The sequence below is a fragment of the Hippopotamus amphibius genome, chromosome 10 (assembly GCF_030028045.1).
Source record: "Hippopotamus amphibius kiboko isolate mHipAmp2 chromosome 10, mHipAmp2.hap2, whole genome shotgun sequence".
NCBI lineage: Eukaryota > Metazoa > Chordata > Mammalia > Artiodactyla > Hippopotamidae > Hippopotamus > Hippopotamus amphibius.
The window spans coordinates 79,424,351-79,450,587 of NC_080195.1; the positions used below are offsets into that span (position 1 = coordinate 79,424,351).

Here is a 26,237-nt window from a genome sequence, read left to right on the forward strand (position 1 = left end):
GGTCAATTGGGAAAACTTACTGAAATTAGAATTTTCTGCATAATCTCTGGACCACAAAGAACACAACAGTTCCTGACTACATTTATCTTGCAATCAGAATATAACAACACTATCTCAATTCTAACTTCCACTTGATTTGTAATTGCAGTGATACTTCTTTAAAAGTGGTTGCTCATTTTCAAGTAGAAGTTCAATTCTCTAAATAGGTTAAACAGAGCTCTCCACTTAACAAAAATAAAACTTTCAGTATACATTTTGAGGTGGGTTAATAGTCTTTTTCATTAGGATAAAGGAGCACACACTGAGAGTATCTTTCTGCCATCTGAGTAATCAATGAGCCAATACCGTTGTAAATCTTCCAGAAATTCCCCATGGTTCAATTCAAAGAGAAGTATTTATTCTTCTCTGCCCCCTATCCTTCATTTCTCCACTATCATTTGGTAACTGTAGAGAGAATCTTTTCATTTTTCAATTAAGAGAAAAAGAAAGTATTTCACACTTTTCCTTAACAATTTCTGCCTGTTAAAATCATCCCTATTATATATGCCTGTATGCTAATCATGAAAGAATAAGTAATACAAAAAATACTTTGAAAAAAAAATTAGAAACCAACAATCAGGAAAACCATTAATTTCATTATTGTTATTTTATTAATTAAAATGTGAACATGTGATTTGTCATTAATTTAACAGAAGTAGAGTGCAAAGTAATAAGTCTAAATGTATTTGTTCAATGAAATAGTACATGGGGCAACTTGATACAAGAAGTAGAGTCAGGCTTGCCAATAATTACACATATGCCATGATTAACTCATTGGTACTGTATGATGTTCCAAATGATTGATAATGTACTTACAAAACTTATAATAAATGAGTCATATCAGGATGCATATTTTTTAAATTATGCTGATTTTTTATAAAAGTTTGTGATAATATAAAGGTCAGTAATTATACTGTCTTGATACAATTACAAAACTAATCTCTTAGCTTTATTATTTTATTTCCAAAGACTTATTACTGGGATTGTGAAACACAGCAATTATTAATTAAAATAGTTAATACTCTAAATCATTTGAATATAATTCACTTTTCTCGCCAGTAAAGGAAACATGTAAAAAGCATTTATAGCATCAAAAATAAGCTTTAATACCTGACCTAGTACTTCAAAGTAACTGCAAATAGTGACTTTAAAAAAGATAAAGTTCATTTAGTAAACATTAATAAAGTATATATTACAAATCCTGTAGATAGTCCTATTTAAGATTACTCAGTGAGTAATTTTGTTCCTTACTGTAAGTTGGATTTCACCATTTTCATCTTTTGTACTCTATGTAGCCTGAGCAGCTGACCCCTCTGGAATGCATTTCCCCAGCACCCAGTCCTCAACCTCCATCCTCAGGCTTAAATTAATTAATTAATTAATTTATTTATTTATTGGCTGCATTGGGTCTTCAATGCTGAACACAGGCTCTCTCTAATTGCGGCAAGTGAGGGCTACCCTTCATTGTGGTGCTCTGGCTCCTCATTGTGGTGGCTTCTCTTGTTGTGGAGCATGGGATCTAGGCATGTGGGCTTCAGTAGTTGTGGCACACAGGCTGAATAGTTGTGTCTCATGGGCTCTAGAGCACAGGCTCAATAGTTGTGGCACACGGCTTAGTTATTCCAAGGCATGTGTAGTCTTCCTGGAGCAGGGACCGAACCCGTGTCCCCTGCACTGGCGGGTGGATTCTTTCTTTTTTTTTTTTGGCACACGGGCTTAGTTGCTCCGCGGCATGTGGGATCTTCCTGGAGCTGGGATCGAACCCATGACCTCTGCATTGGCAGGCGGATTCTTAACCACTGCGCCACCTAGGAAGTCCATGTCCTCAGGCTTAGAGTTAGGTTTAGCCAAAGGCAATGGCAGGAAACTGCAGGGGAGGAGAAGGGCAAGGTAGGGTATTTCTTTTGGCTCTGGTAGTGGCTGTACATTACGGTTACAGTTAAGGTCACGTGCCATTTCAGGCTTAGGTATAGTACCAGCTTCTTACATTGTTGATCCCTGAGTCATTGGCCTTTTGTTGGTTCCTTTAAGCCTTCTCACATCTTTATAATGGTACTTTCATTATTAAATCCTCTAAACTTGAACATTTTGGTGGTGCCTTGTGTTTTCTGCTGTGATTTTACCACCATATTCTCATGGTAATTTTACTTTAAATGCTTACTAGTTTTATACTGTTCTTAAACACCCAAACCAAGCATACTTCAGTTTATATAATACATTCATGCATGCAAATCATAATTTTCAATACAAATTAGTCTTTCAACATTTCTCAGAAACATTCATTATTCTCCCTATTTTCATCAATTTAACTCTTTCTCCCCACATTCATCTTCCCTATTTCTGTTTAGGGCATCACATACACAAAAGTTTGAGAGCTGAGTTATCACTGATTATTATTGACTCTCACCTATAACTCCCCCTAAATTATACATTTGGCCAGTTTATTGCCAATTTAAATTCAAAGTTCTCAGTGCTTCTCACAGTTGCTTTTTCTTTTCCTTTCCTGCTTTCTGGTTTGGGTCCTTACTGCTTCTCAATTGCATTACTTGGCCTTGCTCCACGTGGGAAAGACTGCCACTCCACTCAGCAAGCAAATACAGCAGAGTGTACATGTGATGTGAGGGATTCAGAGCTGCTCTTTCCTCAGATAGTCTAGCTTCTCACATTCAGGGATGATTTTAGGCACTTCAAACAATTTAAACTTACAATTGATTTTTACTTTCATATGCTTTTTAGACCTAACCAAAGAAGGAAATGAGACTCCACTCTGCTTTCATCCTTAGTTTCCCACCACCCCGCTTGCAGCTCTGCTTCTTCATGCATGGCAGTGCCAGCCTAACCCTCCTAGTGCACAGGACAGTTACACCTCCTCCCCTCAGCCACCTGTCAGAGCTTACCTTGTGTACCATGAGCCTACCTTGAGTTGTGTTGGAAAAACTCCCTGCCCATTATTTTCCCTGTATAAATTCACTCCAACCTTTCCATTCTCAGCTCCCACTTATTCCCCAGGTGAGGGCACTGTAATGTGCTGGGCAGCACAGGTTGTAAGCACACTTCAAATTATATCCTTGCACCACTGCCCACATTTCAAATTTAAGCAAGTTACTGAACTTGTCTCTGCTGCAGTATCCTTATATGTAAAATGCACATAATAATACCTCCATTGTGAGTACTCTATGAGTTAATGCTTTTCAAACACTCTCAGCTAAAATAGACTATCCACAAGGAGAAAAATGTGGCAGGAGAGGAGTGTAACAGCAAAATGCACAGAAATATTTCAAAGCTATCTTAAACTGCAGCAACTTGTTCTGCCGTCTTACTAAGCCAGTCCTAAAATCCATCTTCTGTTTTGAGTTTCTTCTGATCTCTTTAATTTGATGTAATTATTCTGCCTATGCTGTCATCATTCTCTAACAGTTTGTTAGTTTTTCTTACAGGAGACACTCATAATAATTTATCTGTATCTTTACATATCTACATGTAGATGAATAAGTATAGACAGACAAATATATTTCTCCATAAGACTATCCACATTTTTAAGTCCAGATAGAGCATTTTATTTATCCCTTTCTGCAAATACGGGTTTCCTTAAAATGGAGTATATTGTATAATGCAGTTTAATAGTTCTTTTAAATCAAATGCCTACTGTTTAATAGGCACTATTTCAAGATTATTGGTATCTTAGCCACACCTCTGCAAAGTACGTGTTATCTCCATTTCATACACAACAGTGCTTCTCAAAGTGCCAGTTACAAACTGTTTATTACTTACCAGCAAAGAGATAACTACAGAAATTGAGAATAAATGCTTAGAAACTTTTATAGCAATTTGACATTGCCACGACCTCCAAGTGTGTGATCTCTGTCAACAAATTTGTTTTGTGGCTTACGTTTTCTGTAGAAGTAGACCAGCAAGCTACAATGGCAGAGAAACATTTTGGAGCACTGTGATTAAGAAGCTAATGCAGACCATGAACTAATGTACTGTTTCTTTCATTAAAAAAAAAAAAAAAAGTCTTGCTACACCATTAAAAAAATCAGTTGAATACCAGCTTTCTTAGCAGTGTGGTAAAATTTCTGAATTATGTTAAAGCTAATGCATTAAATGCAAAATTATTCTCTTTTTTATATGATAAGATAGAAGTTGATTATAAGCAACTCTACTGCACACTGAGGCACAAAATTTATAGATGTGAGAACTTTTGTCGAGAATGTTTGAACAACACAAAAACTCTTGTTTCTACAAGATAAGAAAGCAGTCCATTCCCAAATTTTATATGAGTTAGATAGCCACACTTCTTTATTTGTCTGATATATTTGGTGTTTTGATAATCTCAATACTACTTACAAGGAAGAAATGCAACATGTTTTGCAATGGCAGGTAAGGTCAAAGGGCAAAGCAAACGTTAGAAGCAATTATTTATGACATGACCCACAATTATTTTCTACAATTATTTACAATGTGATCCATAAATTAAGAACAATTATCAGTAAAATATGATAATCTTGATACTGCTCATTTGAAGAAACTTTATCACAGTCTATCCTACAATACTGATAAGATATTTTGAATTGTATATTCCATCAAAAAAGATTCACATATATTCATAGATTCTGAAGCAGTATCTTTTATCAAAAATATATTTAACTATAAATTTATAGGATAAATACTGGAACTGGCTACTAATAAAGAATTGAAGATGAATTTTGATAAAAGTTTATCAAAACTTGCCTTATTTTGGATAAAACTTTAAAATGACTATCTTAAGAATGCTGAAATTGCTTCAAAATCTCTTCTTCCATTCCTGTCAACATACTTGTCTGAGATTCATTTCTCGTCTGTACTTTCCATAACAGCCAGAATGATACTGTTAAAATGTTCAAAACATCACCTCACAGCACTGCTCAACACCATCCAATGGTTTCTCATTTTAGTCAGAGAAAAAGCCAGAATCCTTCAATGGCCAACAAGGCCTCACTTGCTCACACTCCCCACATCCTTATCCTGCTGCCCTCATCTCTTCTCTTCTACACGTTCACTCTGATCTGCGCACACTGGCTGAGCGCTTCTTCAAACACACTCAGAGGCTGCTCCTCTGCTTTGCTCCTCCCCAGAGAGAGGTGCATGTCTAACTCTTTATTCTCTTTTGGGTGTTTGCTTCAAAGTCACTTCCTTAATGAGGCTTTCCCTTATTTAAAATGGCACTTCTGGGACTTCCCTGGTAGCACAGTGCTTAAGAATCTGCCTGCCAATGCAGGGGACATGGGTTCAATCCCTGGCCTGGGAGGATCCCACATGCGGTGGAGTAACTAAGCCCCTGCACCACAACTACTGAGTCTGTGCTCTAAAGCCCGCAAACCACAACTTCTGGGCCTGTGTGCTGCAACTACAGAAGCCCACACATTTAGAGCCTGTGCTACACATCAAGAGAAGCCACCACAATGAGAAGTCTGCGCACCACAACTAAGTGTAGCCTCCGCTTACCGCAACTAGAGAAAGCCCACGTGCAGCAAGGAAGACCCAAAGCAGCAAATAAATAAATAAATAAACTATTTTAAAAAAATAAATAAAAAATAAAAAAATAAAATGGCACTTCTTCTCTCCTTTTTCTGAAATTTTTTCCTTCATAGAATTCATCACCCTTGGACAAACTATCAATACATATGTACTTATTTATTTTACTTACAGTCATTTTCCTCCTACTTGAACATAAGTAGCACAAGGGCAGAGTTTCACCTGTTTTGTCCTCTGCTATATTCAAAAAGCCTAGAATAACTCCTGGCAAAAAGCAGCTCAATAAATGTTACTGAATGAATGGCTGAATCTTAATTACTCTTAAGGTACATGTAGTGTCAAATTGTAAAGATATAGTAAATGGATATCTATTAATTTATTCTGAATCTATAACCTTAGGATCCCTTAGAAACTGAGAATTAAAATTAACTTTCTTTGTCACACCTCCTCTGATATAAATAGATGGTGGTAAATTAGTAATATCATCAATTGTGTGACTACTCAAAATTAGACTACTTTGCTCCTGGTTTGAAGACTAGAAGTTAATTTTTGGTTGACCAAGTCTAGTCAATTCGTTGCTTGAATACTTTTCAAATATACTCTTTCCTTCTGTTTCCTTAGCTATCTTTTTGGTTCAGGTCAGCATCACATCACATCACACCTCAGCTGCTAAAATCATTTTTATCTTCCTTTCACCTCTCTATCCTCAAAGCCTCCCTTCCCATAGCTGTTCAACTACTGATTTTTTTTCTTTTATTTCTCTAATTTTAAAAGGATGTATACTATCGCTGATATGCTAAGGCAGGAAACAAAAGTAGAGCTGTAACTATTGAAAAGGCAGAAGCACAGTTATTAGTAGATAATGCAGGCTAGCATAATGAGAAGCCCTCAAAGAAGTTCAAAACACTATTAGAACTAGTAAGGAGGTAATAAGCAAAATGGAAATGTGCATTTTGATTTGCTAGATAACCAATCAGTATACCGAAGGGGGCAAAGAAATCAGTTCAAGTAGCTGCCAGTGTTGGGGCACCAGGGCTGGTTTTCATTCCTGCTCTGCGCCACTCTTTGTCACAGGGACTCAACAGCAGCTCTTCAGGTGAGGGGGCCCTAACATCTCTTTATGAAAATCTCACACCATGAGAGCTCACACTTAACATAAAAAGAAGTGAGGAAGAGGCACAAACTATTATGTGTAAAATAAAGAAGCTACAAGGATATATTGTACAGTACAGGGACTAGAGCCAACATTTTATAACTTTAAATGGAGTATAATCTATAAAAATATTGGATCACTCTGTTGTACACCTGAAACTAATATAATATTGTAAATCACCTCTACTTCAATTTAAAAAAAAAATTAAACAGAAGCAAGGCAATAAGGATGGGGAGAGAACTCTCTTTTTCCTCCTAAATTCTCTCATCCTCACTTGTGTTCTTTTCCCCAAAGCCTTGAGGGTAGAGACTCAGCTTCCAGATTAGAAACGTTCATTGCACTTCACCTTCAACATAGCTACAGCACCTAGGAAATGGTGAAGCTAAATATTACCATTTAAATACAGGGTCTCTGCTTGATGTTCCAGTAACTAAAAGGCCTATTTCTGGTATTTACCCATTCACAGCCACTTTCAGTCTAAAGGTAGTATTTAACATATCAACTTCCTGTTACATAGAAACTGCTTAAGACTTCAATGGCAGACTTTTGTTTTGCTTTTTCTTTTGTTTGATGCTGAAACTGCAACATCGATTTTCAAACATTTCAAAAAACACAAAACAAACTCTGAGAACAGTTTCAGATTATACACCTGGGGTGGCCCTTTACAACCCATTGGTGTCCAGAGGCCTACAAGCTGGAACTGATATCGGTTTATGTAATTGGTCAAAGTTGTTTCAAGATCACATACAAGTCCATAGTGAAACTGGGATCCAAATGCAGCTGCCCTGACTATCAAGCCTGGACACCTCAACCAATCAACCCATCTATAATGTTTGCAAATGTTCATGAGGTAGGATTTTAGCTGCAAAGAAATAAGTGACTAATAACCAATTATCATCTCCATAGGAGAACATGGTCCTTAGAAGATATATTTATCATAATTCACAATTTAGGAAATAGACCATTCAATCTCATACCATGCAATTTTCAGCATTAAAAGACCAGTAGGCTACATGTATATGAAAGGGTTTTGCAAATTCAAACACAACATGTTATATCTACTTCATACTACTATCATTCTTTCTAAACTACAACCATTCTAACATGTAAAAGTGAATATTACAGACCAATCACTCAACATTCCCCAGCCCCATTTCCCTTTTGTACTTGAATCCACCTACTAGTCTCAATATAAATAGTCACAAAATCAGAAGACGTAATTCTTACAAACACCCACACTTCAGTACTAAAATAACACTGCCTCCTACATTTCACAGTACTGCAAAATGCTCATTTTCTGCTGTTTCCAAGGATCATTCACAAGAGCCTGCTGGGACTAAAGAAATAATAAATTAAGGAAAGTAGAGTACTTTAATTTATAACTCTTCATTCTCACACAATATAAAACAATACATTAAAAATATTTATTCAGGGAAAGGTATTTCTAAATTGTATTATTTTGTTTGAATAGTGGAGAAATGTTACCTGAAGAGGCATGGAGGAGGAGAAACAGTAATTATAAATACAGGAAATAACTAAAATAATTGAAGAAAACCAAGTGAATAAATTGAAAAGACCATACTCATTAAATTTTTAACCACAATAAATTCATGATTTAATAGTATTTTAATTAGTATTACCATTAATGAATGACTGTGTATGTTTTTATTTCTCCTTTTTGGTACTCAGACCAATATTTTCAAGTTACTTATAAAAAAGCTCCTTGGGATTAAAGAGAGGCTGCACTTATTAGGGATACCCAAATAGTAATACTTTAATGAGGTTTCTTATTCATTTTGTACTTCATGCTACAATTATTTTCATAAAAAGTATTCTAACAAGACAGAAGAATATTCTGCATAGATTCTATATATTGAACCTATTTAGTGAGACCCTCATCAAAATGAAGAGGATGTAAATTACAGTGATTGCTGGGCTCAGTGGCCACGCACCCCTTATTATAACTTAAAGCACAGTAGAGGCATCTAGTATAAGCTGAACAAATTCATTTCTCTCTCCTGAGAATTTAAAACTAGAATAGAGAAATGCTGTGGACTCTAGTTTTGGAGTGGAATGACATTTACATCAGTATTCTAGGGCTAAATTTTCATTAGCCTCAAACTCAAAAAAGTTAGCACCATTTCTACAATGTAGATTCACCATAGCAGGATATAACTCTCTCAAAGTCTGATGTAAAATATTTTAAAAAATACAAAATGGGAAAACACACCAAAAAATAAAATTGTAAAACTTTAAGCACTATGTTTTATCTAAAATAGAATTATATTGGTATGAATTTAAATTATGTAATTATAAATAGAATTAAACTTACACATTATAGACAGTATTTTTTGATACTGTTAAGATTTTCTTACATTTACCAAGTAACTGTAATGCTAATGCTATTTTGAAACTTACATACTTAAAATATGTTAGAATATCTTAGATTCTTCATGGTCTCTGTGCTGATCCTGGTTAAAAGCCTATTCAACATAGAGACCACATCAGTATGTCACAAGGAAATCAGGTTCCTATTTGCTACACTGTTACTTCATATATTAGACAAATAGCACATAATACTTTGTTTACAACTGTTTCTTTAAAATTTTATCAAAAAAGTTATGTTTTCAGTCATGTATATTTTCAAGTTAGGTTTTCTCCTAGGTTCACACAGAATATTTTTATCAATTATTTGGGCATGTTTTATCCTCGCTAATGAGGCTTATTATGAAATAAATAGAATTACATGTATCCATCTATAAAGTGCTTGATCCAACACTTTTCCTCTATATCCTAACTATTCCAATGTATAGATGACATATGACAACTTGCTACTTAAGGGAAAAATTCATGTTTTATTTATTTTAGTGGCCTTAATGCCCAGCATAAGTCCTGGGACATAGCAATATTTCACTAATATTCACAGAATTGAATTAAAATTGTGACTTGGAAATCTTTTAAATATCAAATATGCTTAGATATTTATATATTAAGAACATTTACTTAGTGAAGCCTGCTTTCTTTAATGACCATTAATTCCCAAAATTGAGGATCTGAAACATCACAAAAGATAACAAAGCAATTACCCAGAACCCAGTTGGTCATTGCTTTCTTTTTTTTTTATTGCTTTGGGAGATGGAAATAGATGGCACAATGGTATTGACCATCCACCCAGTCTGACTCTACTCTCCACTTCTACTGCCATGACCATAAAAAAGTGGTATTCTCCAGATGGTTTCAAATCATTGAAATAATCAGTATGTGCTGACTCTGCATGTCATACTAACACACAAACATATTTATAAAATATGTACCCAGAAACATATATGATTAGAAGATAAAGGAAATCAAATTGTAATCAGGACAAGCTGTCTTTCAAGTAGTTCTATTCAACACAGAATAGACTCCTCAAAAATCAATAAGCTACAATAACTGCAAACCACCTAGTGCAGTGCCTTTCACACAGTAGATGGTCAGCAAATATTTACTGAGTGAAAGATTCAATGAATATATGTTAATCATCAGAAAGTAGAATAAAATAGTTCAGCGTTGTAAAAATAACTTTTCTCTTTATGGCATTTTGCTAAAAAAAAATGCTAGCGAACAGCAATGTGCAATAACTAAAAGGACTTAATTGAAGAATTTGGTCATTTTCACAGAGGTATTTGATTCACTTGCAGTAAATTTTGCTTTTATTTTTAAATAAAAGCATTACAGGCAATTTCTTTGTGGTCCAGTGGTTAGGACTCTGCACGTTCACTGCCAAGGGTGCAGATTTAATCCCTGGTCCAGAACTAAGATCTCGCAAGCTGTGCAGTGTGGCCAAAAAAACAAAAAAATTACAAAAAGCATTGTAAAAAGTAGTAATATTAGTGTAACCGAATTTCTCTAAACTATGATATCAAGTATGGAAATTATGCTGATTTCTAAAATGTTCAAACACTAAAATTTGCTAATAGTGTCCAGACACACATTTGTGGCTTTGAATGTCAAAGTTCCAAATCTTGATACTGTTATAGATACCACAAAATGTATACAATTTATAGTGTACATGATAATCTATATGTTTTTTCTAAAGTTGCTGGACTTTAGCATAAAGAGATAAAGGTAGTGATCATATAATGTGCAACTGAAAATTTTGCTTATGCTTAGTGAGATTTTACAATAATGGCTTTATCATTAGCAGATTAAGTGAAAGCAAGTTACTTCTTTAAGAAGTCTAATAGCACACAGTTTAACATATATGTTAAATTTGAGGAATATAACATTAAAAAAAGTAATGTGTTTTGGAAAGGTGATGCATTGTTGCAACTTATTTCTCCCAAAAAGAAGCAATTCAATGGAAGGTAGTTGTGAACATAGAGTGACAGGATGTTTTTGATGGAAATTTTCTTTACTGATAATTGGACAGGGAGAAGTATCTATTTATGCTTAGTAAGTTATGTTGGTTACTTTCTGCTTATCATTCCAGATCCATTATCTTCTCTGCTCTTTGCCTTTGGAGACTAAACAACCCAGGATTCCTTGACCTATGGTTTTCATTTCAGCTCAGCCCATGGAAGTCTTTGATAAGAGATCAAAGGTAGGAGGAAAGAGAAGTCAATTTACATATTTCCACACATCCCTCCTTCCTAAGCAGTCTCAGCTTCTAATCAGAAGCCTTCTTCCAAAACTTAGCTTTAGTTCCCTCTGTCATGCTTTCAGAAGCAAGGGTAGGATGATTTCCCACTGTTGCTAGCTCCTGGGTACTGTATTTTGATGTTTCCTTAATTATGCCTGTACATCTGTAAATAGTGTGTTCATACTTCATCAACTCAAGTGTATCATTTATATCCCAATGGGAACTTGATTCCTACTCATTTAATATGGATGCATTTACCAGCAAATCTGCTATTATAATACAAATGAAATTATTAAAATATGAGGTAAGATGTGTTCAGGAGATGTATCATTGAGATGGTGACTTTGGAGTAAAGACCTAAAAGAAGTGATACTTTCCACAAGAAAAGTAAAAAACAACACAAAATCCAAAAAGTAATAAAATGGAGTCCTTATCAGAATGATATAGTATGAAGTGAATTACGCTTGTCTTAAGAAAACTCAGGTCTCATCATCATTTTGTCACTTACTACTTGAGACATTCAAATCTGCAAACCTCAGTTTCTTCACTTACAAAATGGGAATACCAACTGTACAGGGTTGTTGTGAATCCAATGAGAAAAGGTAACGATGTTGAAGTTATTTAAAAATTGTAGAGTATTGAATAAGTTGTCATCGCTGATTTCAGGTCCTTATTGTAACTTATACATGATATTTGATTTTTTTTAAGAAAGCAAAAAGAAGGGTAATATTGACCACTTTAAAACCTGAGTTAATCTTTACTAGGCTGTCACATTGATTGAAACCACTTGTGGGGAAAGACACTGTCAGGTGGCAGTGGTTGGCAGGGAGCCAGGAGAACTTGTACCTTCATTTCAGGTTCATCTCATTTTTCTTCTCTTTATCACTACTTGTCCTAGGACACCGTATTCATGTTCCTCCTCTCCCATCGTCCCCAGTATTAATGTAAAATTATCAGCAGAATAATTGGATAATTAACACCAGCATGTTTTTTGGCTATGCCCTTAATAAAATTTTATTTTCACTCCTTCAGGAATAAAATTTCCTTTAAGAAATTCTTCAGACTCATTGAAGCATAATTCAAAAATGCAAAACTACTATAAAGAGAAATATCACAAAAAAGTTATATATGTTACACTTTTATACAAAAACACATACAAGCACACAGAGATATGTCTGTTAAATGCATATACTATGCACTCCTGGAGATGTTTGTACAAAGTATTTTCTGTCAATAACAGGAAGGAATTGAAGTGTTCTTTACTGAGCATTAAGTGATCAGATTGTACTACTTCAATAGTTTTTTGCCACACCTGCAGAGAAACAGACACAATGATCTAATTGTTTTCTTGTGTTTTTTTGTTTTTTTTTTTTTAGATTTCTATTGCCAAATACCACAGAGCATTCATGTGGTGTTTCAGTGAACTTGACTCCCTACTCTCTCTGTCTCCCTATACCCACTCAATCCCAAATATTAACCTACTATTTATAACAGATGCAGTAAAATTTGTATAAAAAGAAAGAGAAGAGGGCCATAATAAGTGGTTACTTTGCTCTAGGTCTCTCTGGCCCATAAGAACCTGTAAATTTTCCTCTTGATTTTTATTCTCTATTTAGATTTGCAGTTTCTTAACAGTTATAGAAAAAATCTTAATACAAAAACTATGCAGAAATGAAATAGAATTGTAATTGAATATCTACTTCATAGGTTAATGATTTCTGGTTTTCAGGTACAAAGTAGATGGAGAAATTGTTAAAAATGCAATTCTGATCCAAAGACCAGAACATTTTATTTGGTGGCATATCGATGAGCCCCTTTTATTTCTCTGCCAGTTGATGTCAGATGTCTCCATTAAATCTGTGCAATTTAAACAGCAAAATTTCATTTACTGAATATATGATACATTTTAATGATGACTTGGGGTTTTCTTGTTTGGAAAATGCATATTCTACAGCCAAGGCTAGGATTGGACAAGGTCTATCTTGGCATCTAAAGAGTGAATCATCATCTTGAACTGTGTTTTCCAAAATAGTAACCACACATGGCTTTTGAGTACTTGAAATATGGCTAGTATGACTGAAAAAACAAATTTTTAATTATTTTAAAATTAACTTAAGTACCCATCCATTACTGCTGGCTACAGAATTGTTCTGCACAGATATAGAACATTGCCATCATCATAAAAGGTTCTGTTGAGCAATGCTGACTGTAATGTGTCCCTCTGTCTTACTGTATGTACACCTTCAACAGTCTGAAAGTAACTGCTGCTCTTTAACTAAAAGGCAGCTGCCAAGATCAATGGCAGAGGCCACTTGGGTTATATTTAAAGTGACCTGATTCCTGGACACCTTTGTTCTCAGGGGCATTCTAGTTAAAACTAACATAGGCCACACCTGGATTCAAATCCCTTCATTACCAGTCATTAGCTGAATGTCTGTGGACAAATTTTCCTTGAGTGTTTGACTTGCAAATGTTTCCTTGAGCATTTCTCTAGTTGTAAGTGGGAAAAGCTACTGATGATATTAAATGTGCTCCAGGTAGCAAAAGCCTGAATTCACTGCCCTCCTCTTTATTTTACATAAATAAAAAATATTACAATATTAGTTTCACTTTAGTCAATTACCCCCAGATACCCATCTCCCTTGTGAAGAAATTCCTGAAGATTCACATTTCTCCTTGAGAGAAACTCCTAAGAAAAGGGGTTCAGCATAATTCTCCTTAGCTGATCATCAACTGCCCACTCACAGCATGCTTTTCTTTAGCTAATAATTCCAAGTAAACAACAAAGGCTTTTCCAGTTCTAATTGAACCACTGGGCCACTATCCTGAGATCCTTGTTCAACCCCCACAGCCAGAACCCTCAAAGATCTGTGTCTCCAGGTAGCATGAAAGGCTACGCAGGATGCTTTTTGGGACTCATAGTGGCAACAGCAATATCAATGAGAAGCACCTGTTTTGTTGTTCTAGCTAGCTCCCTCCCCCCTTCCCTCCTTCCCTCCCTCCTTCCTTTCTTCCTTCGCATTACTCTTTGTCAGTACAGAAATTAAAGCTCAGGGATACAGAACTCTGGTGAGAACTGACTTGCTAAACCCAAAGCTTCTCAATCTCAGCTGTATTTTACAATCATTTGAGGCAAAATTAAAACACTGGGATACTGCATATGCCTGAAAGATTCTGCTTGGAAAGCTCCTGAGAACAACTGGCAACATAATCTGAGATAGAAATAAGAACAAAGCTATGGATAAAGCCATTAACCGTAGAAGCCACCTGTAGAAGCTGGTGCAATCAGTGACACAGACAACCCTCTCGTTTTCTCTACTGTTCTCCTGAGCAGTTGTCACTTGCACAACACAAATGGGTTACTCTAGCCATGCTAACCCACGCTCAGCTTGTGCACTCAGGCTCTGGCACAATTTAGCACGTTTGTTTGCTCGAGATAAGCTTTAGGATTGAGGAGGGCTAGGCAGGTAAATGCAGACAAAAAGACTGTATGGGGAAAATTGTGATATGAAATCTTAAAAGAATGCTTTTATTTTCAAACACTTGCTTTTGACAGACATCACTGTCAAGGATCCCTTCCACTACAACATCACAAGGAACCGAACCAGGAACTTGTGAAGGAATGTTAGTTTGCCATTCATGAAAGGTTTCTTTATTCAGCACTTTTCATTATTCTGTTGCAACTGATGATTAAAACCACAATAGACTTAGGAAAAGTCTAATATCAAAAATAGAAACCTGTTATACTATACACACATAAACACACACACACATACTGGCTTTTTACAAAAACTCTAACCTGTTAAGGCAACTGGGAAAGAAAAAATGAAATTAGCGTATTTCAACAATTCACATGATCAGATATATGTGGTATTTTGTAGCAGTGTAAAGATGCAGGAATATTGCTAAATATCCCAGATATAACATGATGGGTTTTCTCACCATGATTATCCTTCAGATAAGAGGGGCTTTCTGGAAACAAAGTCTTTGCAAATCTAGTATTACAAGTTACTCTCTATTTTCTACAGGAAAGATGCATTAGCTTGAAATACTCTGAATCAATTCTTGTTTTAGATATTGTATAGAGGATATCTTATAGAATCACTAAAAGAGGAGTCAAAGACATTTCATATAGATTTTAGTTTTGTGCCTGAGGATTTGACCTCACAATTGTAGATGTCACTGTAAACATGACTCTCAAAGATCTTAAAAAGCAGTACAATAAGTTGTTACATAGTGGAAATCACTATTATATTCCTGCAGAATGAATACACAGGAAAAAAAAAAAACAGTTCTAATGTTATAAAAATTCATAGTTGTTGATTGAGATAAATTTCTTATTGATAGTATCCTACACTTTCAAAAAATAACTGCTAAGCAAGATTATTTCATTAAATGCAGGAGTGCAAAAAAAGCAATACTCCTAAATTAATGTTTTATACTAGTTTAAATACATACATATAATTAAATTGATAAATTAAATAATCTGACTATGTATTTAATTGTTCCATGAACATCCCTAAAATTCTGTTGTCTCCCAAAACATTTTCTTTTGCATTGTATCACTGGGCAAATGAGAAGTTTCCTTAAAATTGGAGTCACCTTATATTTGGACACATATGTTTGAAATATTTATTTACAAATACTTACAATCAATTACTACATAAGGAAAAAAAGGTTGTTAAATCTTAGTATGTGACTGGTTGCTTATGTATTTAAACTTTTAACTAATAGCACTTCATTCTTTGGAAAGCAACACAGACCACTTGATTTAAAATAACAACTAATGCTTCCAAACAGCACCATGAAGAAGTGAAAAGAGGTAAACTTTACAATTCTCTCTTTTTTTTCTAATGTGACTTCTCTACCCCAAAAGCACTAGTAATTTAAGATCAAAACATAAAACTTACATAATATTAGCATGGTAAAACTTAGGTATATTTTTGCTAGAAATCAATGAAATCAAAAGAAATATTTAAGCTTTATTTCCTACTTAAGCAACTTCTATTCCCACTGAAGTATAAACTAGGTTATGTGGGTTATAATCTTAAAGCAGTTAATTCATAAAATAAAATTTTAACTCTTGAATAACATCCTTTTTTTAAAGGCTTAAAAGTCTCATATTAGATATTCCTTAGTTATTTCTCAAGTTGCAAAAAGATACTTTCTAGTCTCATAAAGCACACAAAATTTTCTACAATGGAATAAAAACCTCTTAATCAGAATCATTAAGTAATCAATAATACTAATAAGGATTAAAGTTATATAACTGTTACTATATTGAATGTTTAGGAGATGAATGTTTTAAAATCCATTTTCAGACACTTAATAATATTTTTACAGTACCAAAAAAAATCTCTATTACTGGAAGTCCCTATTAAACATGAATGATTACACATCAAACATTCAAATCAAAACATAAGTATGGAATCACAATATTGGCTTTAAGTCTGGCCAATATTTAAGTCACAATATTTGCCATAATATTGTCTTTAAATCTCACATAATTGTGAGACTTTTAACCCACTTGCATCTATGAAAATGGCCATTAGTGATAACTGTTCTGTCTTCCAGATAGCAAAACAAAGTTCTACAGAAATGCTAGCATTCCTAACCCTCTGTCATAGTTAAGTTTATGTGTCAACTAATTAGGTCACAGTACCCAGATATTTGGTTAAATACCAGTCTGGATGTTGCTGTGAAGGTATTTTAAGATGAGATTACATGGGAGTCAGTAGACTTTGAATAAAGCACATTATCCTACAAAATGTCGGTGGACCTCATTCAACCAGTCAAAGATCTTTAGAGAAAAAAATTGAGGTCCTTGAAGAAGAAGGGTATCTTCCTCCAGACTGCCTTCAGACTTGAACTGCAATATTAACTCTTCCCTGGGTCTCCAGTCCGCTGGCCTGCCCTGCAGATTTCAGACTTGCCAGCCTCAACAATTACTTGAGCCAATTTCTTAAAATTAATCTCTTTCTCTCCCCTTCTCTCTCTATAGGTCTGTCATCTATCTTCTACCTAACTAGCTAGCAATCTAGAGAGACAGAGAGAGAACTCTTGTCTCCCATCAGCTATATTTTGTTCATGTGTTTGTTTATTCTCTGGCTCCCCTATTAGACTGTATGTCCTATAAGGGCAGGGGTTTTATCTGTCCTCTAACTCTAATGCCTTGCCCAAAGAAACTCTCAAAAAACTATTTATTGAATCAATGAATTAGATTTTAACCCATCCTTATTATATACTAAAGGTTAAAATAAAATATTTCATTTTAAATCTAAAGTGCATCAAAGAGAGAAAACTACAGCAACGCACAAAATATAGTGAATTCATATTTTAGGTGGAATGGGCATGTTTATTGGACTAATTTGACTGCATTTCAATTATTAAAATGAAGCTGATTTCAAATTATTTCACTGTTATCAATATAGATGTGTAAGGAATACATATATTAAGACCATGCTGAATAGCTAATATATAGATATTTATATCCTATATAATTTAAATTTATCTAAAGCAACAGCTCCATATTTTCATTACAGTTCATAAGCTCATTTTCTCCCAATGTTTATAACAATGGATGAAGGCTTAGAAATTCAGTATACCTTTTTAATTGTTTGCTTGAATTATATAGTATAAATTGCCTTAGTTCTCTAAAAATGTTTAATCAAAATCTATCATCCATTAGAAAGCCCAGTTAATCGATGAAGTCCAACACAACTTGTAAATACAGCTTCTTACTTAATTTCAGTTTATTTTGGAAACATGGAGTAACAAACTTATTGTTGGAATCATTTCTACCATTCTTACTTTCAAACTCAATTCATGAGAATAAAAGCACAAAACTTTCCAAAATCATATAGTATCTTCTAAATATTTTAAGTATGGTTAATAGAAATAACATATCCTATGGCCAGGAGTGAGGAAAAAAAATATTCAATCTATACAAAAGGCATCTAGAAGAGAACAAAAGCATGCAGTATCTGGAGAGAAGATAATTGTTAGGAGAAGGCATAAAACTATTTTTGAAACAGAATTAGAACTGTTTATTTTATTAAAAAGTTGACATAGGTTATCTTTAGTGTTTATGACTTGCAAACTAAAGTATTTAATATTTAACATGTTTAAATACAAGCAGCAGCAGTTTGGTAATCAAAAGGAATAATTTGAATCATCTCAGAAAAATAAATTCATTATAATTAGGATATTTTAGAATATGATTAAAACATTTAAAAGAAAATGTATTCACCTTTCTTGTCATCAAAGTACAGAGTCTGTTGAGCTGGATTTGACCACTGGAGGGAGGTGTTATCATTTTGATCAACTCTGCAGGTCAAAATTGCAGTTCCGCCTTCAACAACTGTTACGTTCTGTGTGAGTGGAAACTGCCCTTGGCTGCCTAAGAGGGGATTAAAGAAAGGGTTGATTAAATGAAAGTTATAAAATGATTAACTTCCCAAGAGGTACATGGACTTAACTCCTCATTCCAAGTAAAATTTCAACCAACCAAACAAGAACAGCAAAACTATATATTACCAAAAGGCAAAAAATAATTGAAAACCCTTAGTCAGAGGACAACAGTTTGACACAGCATTAGGATTCCTTTACACTCCCTCACGTGCTCCAGAAAAGCTTCTTCTCCTCCTAGGCACACATAAAGATTTATATTTAAATAGTAACATGATTATCATTAATTTCCCTTGGCCTTGCATTAATTACATGGTGCTAGACCTGGTCATCTTTGACGAAAATAATTTTGTATGAATTGAACTACTTAAAAGCAGCAGAAGAAAGACGTAAAATAGTTTTGTGGTAGCTTTTATAATCCTGAATAAAGTCTATAGAATATGGATACTAGCACTTTAGATTCAATTTCTGATAGAAGAAATAAAATAAGAATTCTATTGCACCAGGGTTTCTTGTAGACGTAGCTGTTTTTAGAAATACAAAATGTGTTGGGGAAAGCAATGTAAGTACTCTTAAAAAATGTTCATCTTATAGAATATCCATCAAAATCTTAAAGTGATTACTCTCGCCCAGGAGATAGAGATAATATTCTTTTTTGTTCCTTTCTGTAGTTTCCTGATGTTTTTTCCAATGAATATATATATATTTTTTATAATCAAGGAAAAACATATCTATAAATGAATATTGTCAACTTGGATATCATTAGAATGTAATCAATGCTATCTTCCTAAGTATTATACTAATTAAAGTAATTCATGTAGTAACATTACTTAGTAAAAGCACTTCTAATAGTTAAAACAAAATTCATGCACACGGAGACATAATAAGTAAATTTCACTTCAGCAAGATGATCTGGAGATGAACTCTACCAAGTCTGGTAACAATTATCAACATGGGTAAAAAATTACTTTCTAAAGCCAGGTTAAAATACTATTATGTGAGCAAGGTAGCTGATTAAGTCAAGGATAATTTACATATGCAAGAACATTATGATAACTTAATCACACCCATGAAATATATTTTCCTTTTCTTCTTTGGTTTTGTAATGATTCTATCATTAGTACAAGCACTACTTGAGGTTATGCTGGAGCTACTGGCATAAAGAATCTTATTACCAAGAAGCCTGTTGATTGGCACCATAAGAGAGAGAAGAGCCTGAAGGGGAAAATTCCTTTCCAGACCTAAATGACACAAGCACAGAGGTTCATGACCATGTTATATAATTAAGCCTATCAAGTATAAAAATCTGCTATCAGTAGCTTTGTATCCTCGATGCCAACCTCTTTGAGTCACTATGGCAACTCCCCAGGATATCTCCCTGTAATCTTTAGGGTGGAGTTTTTAAATTGAGGTTAGGCAATGTCTGGAATAAATTCTTTGATAGTTGACTTGAAAGTCAACAGGAGCCAGAATGGGATGTGTTTTGCCTTCAGCTCAGAGGTGACCTCTAGCAGGGAAACATGGAGAACTATCAATCTTGTGAAGTGAGGTGAGGTGAAAAACCACATCAGAGAAAACATGAGCTGAAACAGAAAGAAGGAGTAATTACCAAAGATAACAGATTAGCAGCTTATAAAAATGAAGCTCAGAATGTTTTTAAGATACTCTGCTCAGGTGCCCAGTTATTGAAGTAATACATAAATTGAGTAATTTAGGGGAGGAGGGGATCCTTTAAATAATAAAAAGCACACAACTGCTAATAAATATACATAGTTCATCCCAGATGAGAATTTGACTATCAACTGGTACATAAATAATACTGTCTGCTTCTTTAAAGAAGTGAAAAAAGAGCAGTGATGCTTGTAACAATTTCATCCACTACATTTGCAAAATAATTTTCAAAACATCTCCATAAGAAAATATTATCCTTCTCATTTCACAGATGGGTAAACTGACACTGGGAGGTTAAGTGGTTTTTACATGGTGAAACAGAGTCAATGAACCATTTGGAATTTGTTCTGAAAGTTCAACATTTTATTCTTATTTTTCCACAGTGACTGCTGGGTCATATCACTATTTGCTTAAAAAAGTATTCTTTTAACAACGAAACTTTGAATTCATACGTAGCTGAACTATGTCCTCACAAATTTCAGTTATAACATTAAAATCAAATAAGGGAGGATATCAATGTTACCTGCTGTTAAATATCCTATCCTATTTAGAACTTATATTTGATAATTATTTCCATCTTTCCTTACTGGTCTGTAGAGAAAAGAAACTAATATTTGTTAGGGTATTCTACATGCCAGGGACTCTGCAGACACTAGCACACCTAACCTTGTCCTTGAAGTTAGGTGATTAGGGCAGCTTCCCTCCATCTTCTCCACAAGTGGATTCTGACTTTAAAGTATGAGGCTGAGTCAAAAATTCTCCGCACTCCAGTTATATTAAAACTTCTGTTGGCCACACTGTCTTATCAGTGCTTTTCATTCAAGGCTGTCTCCCCAGTCACAGCTGTGCAGGTATGAATGTGTTACATCAGTTCATTTGTAACTGTGGTGCAAGCAAAAATGGATGCCCCACTTGTGATTTGCATGAAAGAAGAGCAGCGTGCAGTGATTCATTTCTTGTGGTCTGAGGGTGTACCTGATGCCATTATTTATTGAAGACTTTGTGCGCAGTATGGAGAAAGTTCTTTGCTGTGAAGTATGAATGGATAGAGAAGTTCAAGGAGTGTCAAGTGTTAGCCATTAAGGAGCCAGTTGCCCATCCACATCCACAGCTGATGACAACATTGAGTGTGCACGTGAAATGATTCTGTCGAATAGACGAGTGACGGTGGATTATGTAGCAAATCATTTGCAAATCAGTCATGGCTCTGCCTATGAAATAATCCATGACAGACTTAGGTTTCAAAAAGTTTGTGCTGAAGCCTAAACTTTGGATTAAACTCACAGGACTGCTATCCAAGGGCGTTTTGATCTTGCATGACAATGCATGTCTGCACACTTCTGCCCACACTATCGACACTCTGCAAAAACTTTGTTTTGAGGTGTTAAAGCATCCTCCCTATCATCCTGATCTTGCACCATCAGACTTTCACCTGTTTGGTCCCCTGAAAAGAGGACAAAGATTCACTCCCAATGAAGAAGTGAAGACAGTGGTGCATTCGTGGCTCACAGCTCAGCCTAAAACATTTTTTAATGAGGGAATACAAAAGCTTGTTGACAGATAGACAGAGTGTATTGAAAAGCAAGGAGACTGTGTCGAAAAATGATGTATTTGTCTTTTCTAAAAGTTAATTAAAATAAATTCTACAGCCAGAGTGCGGATAATTTTTGACTCACCCTCATATTCTGACTTCAGTTCCCTGGGACCATGCAGCCTAAAATCCCAATAAAAAGCAACTCATGTGGAGAATTTACTAATACTGAATAACCTTAGGATATGTGATTTCCAAAATCAATTCAAAAACCAGTGTTGTAGGCAGTCAAACTTCTTTTCAAAGCTTTGAACTGCCTTTTACTTCTGGTTTTAACCTGGAGACAGCATCAAGTTAGCTGCTACTTTTCTCTTTCAATTCCTCCTGGCTCAAAGTTGACAGGTTGTCATTTAATTCAATCTCAGAGAGTCTTTCTAAAGACATTGTGCATTTTTCCAGTTAGAAAAGTTAGTATGTTACCAAGTTAAGGATTCATCCTCAATGTATTCATCAAAAAAAGTATTGAGGGGCCCTACTGCATGCCTTGCCTTGTACGAATCAACATCTGAAAGATGCACAGAGGAAGTGAAACTTGCTAAGGAGTTTCTACAAAATAATCAGAAACTAGGAGAGAGTATGAAGGCAGTCTAGGTGTGGTACAGTACTCATCTTGTTTACCATCAACAAGAATTTCTAAAATGTATTGGTCATATCATTGAGGCTTATTTTAAAAAAGATCCTTCCTCTGGCTAAGCTCATCACTGTACTGTTTCAGAGGAGTCATTTTTTTTTTTTTTCAAACAAGTTTAGGATGAGACAAACGAAACACAACTTATAACACAGAGAGACCAACTTGATGATTGGTGATGATTTAGAGGGGTGGGATAGGGAGGGTGGGAAGAAGTCATGGGAGGGAGGGAGGAATAAATGTATAAATACAGCTGATTCATTTTGTTGTACAGCAAAAACTGGCACAACAGTGTAAAGCAATTATACTCCAATAAAGAGCTTTAAAAAAAAATTTGGAATTGTAGAAACTGGCTATTTTTCCAGGCAACCTATGTCCCTCATTTTTCTTCTCCTTTCCTTGTATTGATTTCCTCTTATTATTTGCATAAATATCAATCTCCCTTACTTTTTCCTAAGCTAACTAAGGGTCAGGTAACTAGGGCATCTTACTTATCTTAGAATCAGCTACATAGCTTAACAGTCTCTATTGTGATTGGAGCGCTAGACACTCGTACACAATGAAAGCATCTTCTTGGAGCAGTTGCTGGTATTTGTAGGGGAATTTGTAATAGTAGAATGACTAAAGTAACTCAAGTCTGCTACATTTGTTCATGGTCAAAATGGAGGGCAGAAGGAGAGACTAATTCTTCAATGAGGAAAAAATATGGAAAAAATTAAATAATAAAAGCCTTATTAATATCATGTCTTAAAACATTTTTTGTAAAGTTCTACTTGACAATTTTAAGAGCTGTCCATAAGATATAACAGATGGTGATCTAGAACAGACATATTTAATACCATTGTCAGCTCCCAAAATGAGACACAGAAAGACAGACTGTGACAAATTTATGCTCCACAAGGGTAAAAACATAGAAAACAATATTTTTTTTTTGAATATTAAGTATAATAAGCCTTACCTAAGCCCTCTTAGGTAGACAGACCTCTGAGATGGAAAATATTTTATCTTCTGTTCCTGGTCCAATTTTCCTTGCATCAGCATCCATTTTAATAGTGCCCTTCCTATGTAATCTCTTCCCTCAACCATCGCTAAGCCAGCAGTAAATGTATGAAAAATAAAGCAAATTTTCACTGAGTGTTCACAACATGCTAGGCACTATTCTAAGTACATTTCCATTATCAGTGATTTAATCTTCATGCCAACCTTGTCATCATCTCAATCTTGAAGAAAGGGAAGTGATACAATGAGACATTCAACAACATGCCCACAGTCACATGGCTAGAAGGTGTGGCAGCCAGGTATTCAATTTTTGCCCTCAGTCTTCAAAACTCACATGCTTCACCACAGAGTCACTTTGAAAATAAAATGAACTTAATTTTGACTAAATGGCTGTTATAAAAGAAACATATAGTTTGGAGTCAAACATTTCTAAGATGCATTTAGATCATTTATATCTATTTTTAAATAAGCAAAGGAACATTTGAAATTCAAGTAAAAGCACTAATACGCTAAAGCCAAATGACACCAGCTCAACTGGTGAGTCAACTGACTGCAGTTCTTCTCCCCTCATGCTCAGTGACATAACTTGGTAACTTGAAATTGACCACACTGGGAATATTTTCACCATGGTAATTGGCTTACAACACAAGTCAATGTTTTCCTATAGAGCCAGTGGTTAAATACTTATATACCACTGAAAAGTCACCAGTGATGCTTCTTGTTGGGGCTGTTACATACATGTTTAGCATAAATAAAGTTGTTTTTGTTATTTTTCTCTGAAAAACCAATAAACTCCAATGCAGTATAGTTCTTTCCTTTTTTAATTAATTAATTTATTTAATTTTTTAAATTTATTGTCTGCATTGGGTCTTCATTGCTGTGTGCAGGCTTTCTGTAGTCGCTGAGAGTGGCAGCTACTCTTCAATGCAGTGTGCGGGCTTCTTATTGCAGTGGCTTCTCTTGTTGTGGAGCACGGGCTTTAGGCATGAGGGCTTTAATAGTTGTGCCACATGGGCTCAGTTGTTGTGGCTCATGGGCTTAGTTGCTCTGTGGCATGTGGGATCTTCCCAGACCAGGGCTCGAACCCATATCCCCTGCATTGGCAGGTGGATTATTAACCACTGCACCACCAGGGAAGCCCCAAAGCAGTATAGTTCTGTTTTTGAAGTTCTTTTTCTTCATATTGTGAGTCTCTTCCTTAACTGTTTTTTTCCCTCAAATCACTTTCCAGTAGTCTTTTTCCCCTCCCACTCACCATTCTTCCAATAAAAATGTTTCAAATTAGGTCCCTTTTTCTCTGCTCTGTGGACAGTGATCTTGAACTGCTAGGTTTTTTAAAAAGAAAATTTTAATTTTAATTTATATTGGAGTACATTGATTTACAATGCTGTGTTAGTTTCAGGTGTCAGCAAAGTGATTTAGTTATACATATACATATATCTATTCTATTTCAGATTGTTTTCCCATACAGGTTATTACAGATTATTGAGCAGAGTTCCCTGTGCTAGTAGGTAAGTCTCTGTTGATTATCTATTTTACATATAGTAGTGTGTATATGTTAATCTCAACCTCCTAATTTATCCCTCCTCCCATTGAACTGCTAGTTTTTTTTTAGGCTGCTGAGTTTATTACTCTCTAACTAGCATCAGTGGTTGAAAACCATTTAGGTTACTTTCAGTAATTATATGTAAATAATTTGCTAATTTACTGCTGTGAAGGACACTTTAATGAAGAATGATTAGTCAATATTTTGAAAATATAGCTCTCTGGACTCTGTCTTTAAATAGATGCCATTATTCTTTCAATGTTTCCACCTGTCATATACTTAGGAAAAGATTGGTTCAAACTTTTCTTTGTCTAGATTAACAATCACCAAGTTCAACATCAAGTGAACTGAAACTTGACTCCTGTTGACCTCAGTTAGTTGAATTGTCTTTCCCTCACACATTTCATGCATGCCTTCCCATCTGATGACCAAGAACCTAGCACACTGTCACACAGAGCACAAAGAGACAAATTCTAAGATTATGGCCACCTCAACCTTGGTGACAGGCTGCGATGTGCCATTAGCATAGAGAAGCAATAAGCATAACAGTGAAGAGAGATCTGTGAAGCCAGCAGTACCGTTGAAAGAGAGCAGACAGGTGAAGATGCATGCTGGAACACAGATCCCAAAGCATGGCTCTGCTGCCATAAATGGCATTATTCAAGCCTTGCTATCTCCTGAATGGATGATGAGTGAAAGCAACGGTTTCCTCCATCTCATTTCCTGTGCTAAAGATTAAATGTGGGCCACAACAGCGGATCAGTGCACTGTGCATCAGTGCTTACTTACTAAGAGCAATAATCACCTGAGATATATCTAGACAGACAGGCAGAGGGTGAGACTCTGCACATCTGAGAGGGAGTTACAGTCAGTGATTTTTCAGGGTAAATGATCAAATTTTGTGGGTTATTTAACAGAAACTGAGGGTCTCATTATTTTTCTTCCTGAAAATGAGCAAAACTTTCGCAAAGGAAGAACCAGGTTTAAACATAGCAAATGGAAACAAATAAAAACTAGATGTGAAGAGAATTGAAGATACAATTTTTCAACAAAAAAAGTGTAAACTCC

The 26,237-nt window shown here is 35.0% G+C and overlaps 1 protein-coding gene across 1 annotated transcript in view; it reads right to left on the reverse strand.

The window, feature by feature from the left end:
- Window positions 1-23,669, reverse strand: part of CADM2 (cell adhesion molecule 2) — a 248,822-nt gene extending 225,153 nt beyond the window's left edge. The window contains exons 1-2 of the mRNA XM_057697218.1: window positions 23,632-23,669; window positions 18,577-18,728 (exon numbers count right to left, since the gene is read on the reverse strand). Of these exons, the coding sequence (XP_057553201.1) occupies window positions 18,577-18,728; window positions 23,632-23,669 (190 nt within the window). The remainder of the gene's footprint in view (window positions 1-18,576; window positions 18,729-23,631) is intronic.
- Window positions 23,670-26,237: the final 2,568 nt, after the last annotated feature.